The following is a 3441-nucleotide window of genomic DNA, read 5'->3' as shown; positions in this document are numbered from 1 at the left end:
TCGCCTTCGCCGCCTAGGGAGATCCCTTAGGCTACGATAGGGTATACGACAACGAATTGTGGAAGCGTGGCCTGTATTTATTACTACTGGACTTCCCTGGGCCTCCCTGGATCCCCTGGACTGCTGGACTTTACCGAATCAATTTAGCGCTGTGCGGACCGATTTGCAGCGAAAGCAGCTGAATTAAGCAGCTCGCTCAGCACACAGTGGATATAACCTTCTAAGGGCACCGATTGGATACCGAAACAAAGACAAAGTGCGAAGGAATTCTTCTTCAAACTGTGTGGCTGTGTCTCTCATAAGAGTCATCCCCTGTCGACAATATACGTACCTACACAGTGGGCATTATTGCGCTTACTCCCCTGTAGTGAGAGACATCAGCTTCTCACACACCCATCATCGGGGGTACGTACCCAAGGACCTACCTGCCAAGGTACCTTACCTTTAGGCTAGGATTAGGCGTCGCTGGGTCCCCCTTGTCACTTCTGGCATACCCCTGCACGCCCCCCCGACAGTGAAAAAAACTTTTCGACCGTCTGTTGTTGGTGGTCCAATATCCTGTTATTATTAAACAAGGCCTCTTCGCCTGCCCAACCACCTCCGACGTTCACCTTTTCTACCAAGTTTGGCTTTTGCCATTTTTTACTGACTCATCACCTCAATCGAAGACCAAATTATTATTTGTATTTGATTTTTCCTCTCCCACGCGGGATAATAACTCTGGACTACATAGAACGGTCCAGTTTCTTCCAGCACTTTCACCTTTCAGAGTCGACTACCAATCGACTTTGATGCCCAATCCTCCTGGGGGATATAAACACCAAATCTTGACATGTTCTCTCAAAGAAGACGGTTTTCCTCTCCTCTTCCCACCGACCACATACCAAGGTGACAGGTGTCCCTTCCTCCAGCGTCACGACACAGGCGCCATTTAATCATTATAAAGAAAAATCAAAAGAAAAGCATATCACACAATTTTTATTATTTTTTACATTATACCATCGAGTCGCGACGGGGGCGACCACAGAAAAAAACAGGAGTTGAATCGAAACCATCGCACGACTACGGCGGAACAGCTTCGCGCAAGAGTCAGGCAGTATGAGTTACGGGTCGCCATACGGGACCCCTCTTCGAGGTGGTGATGCGGGTTATTTCTACGACGTACAGAGTCCCTCACCAACACCTTCGCCACGTCACTACCCATTTTACCCAGCTCAGACCCCCCAGCGACCGGCTACCCGAGCTCACGTTCGTAACGCCAGCGCCAATATTCCCGACTTCCGACCGTCGACCGCTTTCTCGCCCCGGTACACAAGCACCGGCGAGTATGCCACCGGCCCAAGCCCGAATGTGAGTTCGCGAAAGCACAGTTTCTCAATGGGGTCGCATCATACGCCTAGGCGCGAGCGTCGGAGCTCCTTCTCATACCATCGGGCCTCTCATGGGGATTCCGACGAGGACGAGTTTTTCGAGATCGATGGGGTCAGATGCGTGTTGATTGCGGAGTCCAAGAGTCGCAAGCGCAGAGATTCTTTCTATGCTGCTCCGGGACATGGCACTGATCACTACTACCGTTCGCAGGGCATGCCGTCGTCGTTTTACGAGAAAGAGAGCCGCGATTACCCACGTTACGATGAGCCCCCAGCTCGTTCCGCCACGAGGGTCGGTCACCACACCCGCCGTCCGTCGGCAACCGCTGTGCCCATCCAGCGCCCCGCCACCACGCGCCCTTCTAGTTCGCACAAGAAGAAGCCCGTCGCATCCGGACCAAGGAAGGCCACGGAAGCAGATGCTAAGAAGCACAAGATACCACAAGGGTATTCATTGAAGAATTGGGATCCTACGGAAGAGCCCATCATGTTATTAGGAAGTGTCTTCGACTCCAACTCATTGGGGAAGTGGGTCTACGATTGGACTGTACACTACCACGGCGCGGCTACTCCCATCGCCGACGTCGCTGGTGAATTATGGGTTCTCCTCATCCAACTCTCGGGCAAAATAAAGCGCGCCGAAGAAGTTGTACCGGATGTCAGGACCCAAGCGAATAGAGAGATGATTGAGGATTTCATCGAGTCGGGTGAACGCCTCACCGACAAGCTTCGCATTCTGCTGAAGAAGTGCGAAGCTCCTATGCTCAAATCCTCGAGGAGTAAGGAGGCGTCCCACCTCGGACAGAATGCCGGAGTGGAGTTTGTTAAGACCATTTTTGGTCGCGAGCGCGAACTTGAGCGCACAGAAGCTTTTATGCAACAGGTCCGCCTTTGGAATTTGCGGTTCGATGCGAACTGCGACGATATCCTTAAGAGGCCCAAGCAATAGATATTTGGACTTTAGGATTTATTCTTCCAGGACCTTTGCTACCTTTCCGTCGGACCATCAGGACTCCGGACGGACTATATTACCATTAGAAAAACTGATTGGAGGAGAGAAGGATGGCTACGCCATCGTGTACTAGTAAAAACTGATTTCCTGTCTTGGGTTGTATTTCCGGAGTGGTACATCGATACCAGGATTTCCCCTTTCAGGATTTCTTTCTGTCATATTACACAAGCCGCAGGGCAAACTAGCATGCATCGAGGGGAGAAGGGCCTGGATTTTCCTGTCTCATCTTTCGTGTTTTTCTCAAGATACCCCAGACGAAGAGGAGGGTGCGTGTCTATATTGCACACAGGCTCACCGCGCAAGCAGTTGACGAGGACACGAGCGATATACCCTTCCGGGACATTATTCGGGAACTCAAAAGTTGGTTTATGGAGAGATGGATTGTTTTTGTTTTGCGCAACGACTCTATGTTAGTCGTTGATGGGTTATTGCATCGGGGTTGGTTATGTCCAACCATAGAAAAAAGAGTTTTAATGGCTATTGTTTTTTGATATTACCTACCAACTAGCGATGGATTCGCTAGCCAGCCGACGTTGTATTTGCTTCACCAGTTAGCACCGTGCGCGTACATGAGCGGGCGTTTTGTCAGACATGGTGGCATATTGATTTACTGTTGTTTCAAGGTCGCATTTATAGAGGATCTCTACATGTTTTGAGATCGGGATTTGGGTTGTACTGGCTGGCTGGGAGATACCCCTTTTCTTTCACTTTTTATTTCTTGATAGTAGTAGTAGGAATCTCAGGCAGAAGAAAAAAAACACTATTCTACACTTTTAACATATATGCGTCTTTGTTCATGATTGTGATTTGACTGACTTGAAACATTTTACCCATCCAGGAAGAAACTTGAAACGAGTTTCGTTTGTATGAAAATTTGCCTAATTTAGATATTTTGCAACCCAAGGCGTTGTGCTTGCGCATCCCTCGTCCCGACGTTCAATATGTTTGCATGTAGTGTGCATGTGCTTGCTGCCGCGCTCACTTGTGCATGTAGGTATAGGGTATGGGACCCTAGGTAGACGGGGACCCGTTTGCAACGATCAATTATTCGCAAACATG

At 49.5% G+C, this 3441-nt stretch overlaps 1 protein-coding gene across 1 annotated transcript; it reads left to right on the top strand.

Annotated features, from left to right (window-relative positions):
- The first annotated feature begins 385 nt into the window (after positions 1–385).
- On the top strand, positions 386–2443 carry F4822DRAFT_286116 (uncharacterized protein). The gene has a single exon (XM_051454944.1). It carries the CDS (start codon positions 1099–1101, stop codon positions 2317–2319), a length of 1221 nt encoding a protein of 406 aa, XP_051313319.1. The 5' UTR covers positions 386–1098; the 3' UTR covers positions 2320–2443.
- The last annotated feature ends 998 nt before the right edge of the window (positions 2444–3441 follow it).

The sequence above is a fragment of the Hypoxylon trugodes genome, assembly GCF_022578975.1.
Source record: "Hypoxylon trugodes strain CBS 135444 unplaced genomic scaffold F4822scaffold_6, whole genome shotgun sequence".
In the NCBI taxonomy this organism is placed as follows: Eukaryota; Fungi; Ascomycota; class Sordariomycetes; order Xylariales; family Hypoxylaceae; genus Hypoxylon; species Hypoxylon trugodes.
The sequence above is the reverse complement of the archived record's forward strand: the minus strand, read 5'-3'. Positions and strand labels throughout refer to the sequence as shown.

What these genes read in the sequence shown, in the direction of transcription:
- F4822DRAFT_286116 (XM_051454944.1), top strand. Translation starts at nt 1,099, where the DNA reads ATGAGTTACGGGTCGCCATACGGGACCCCTCTTCGAGGTGGTGATGCG.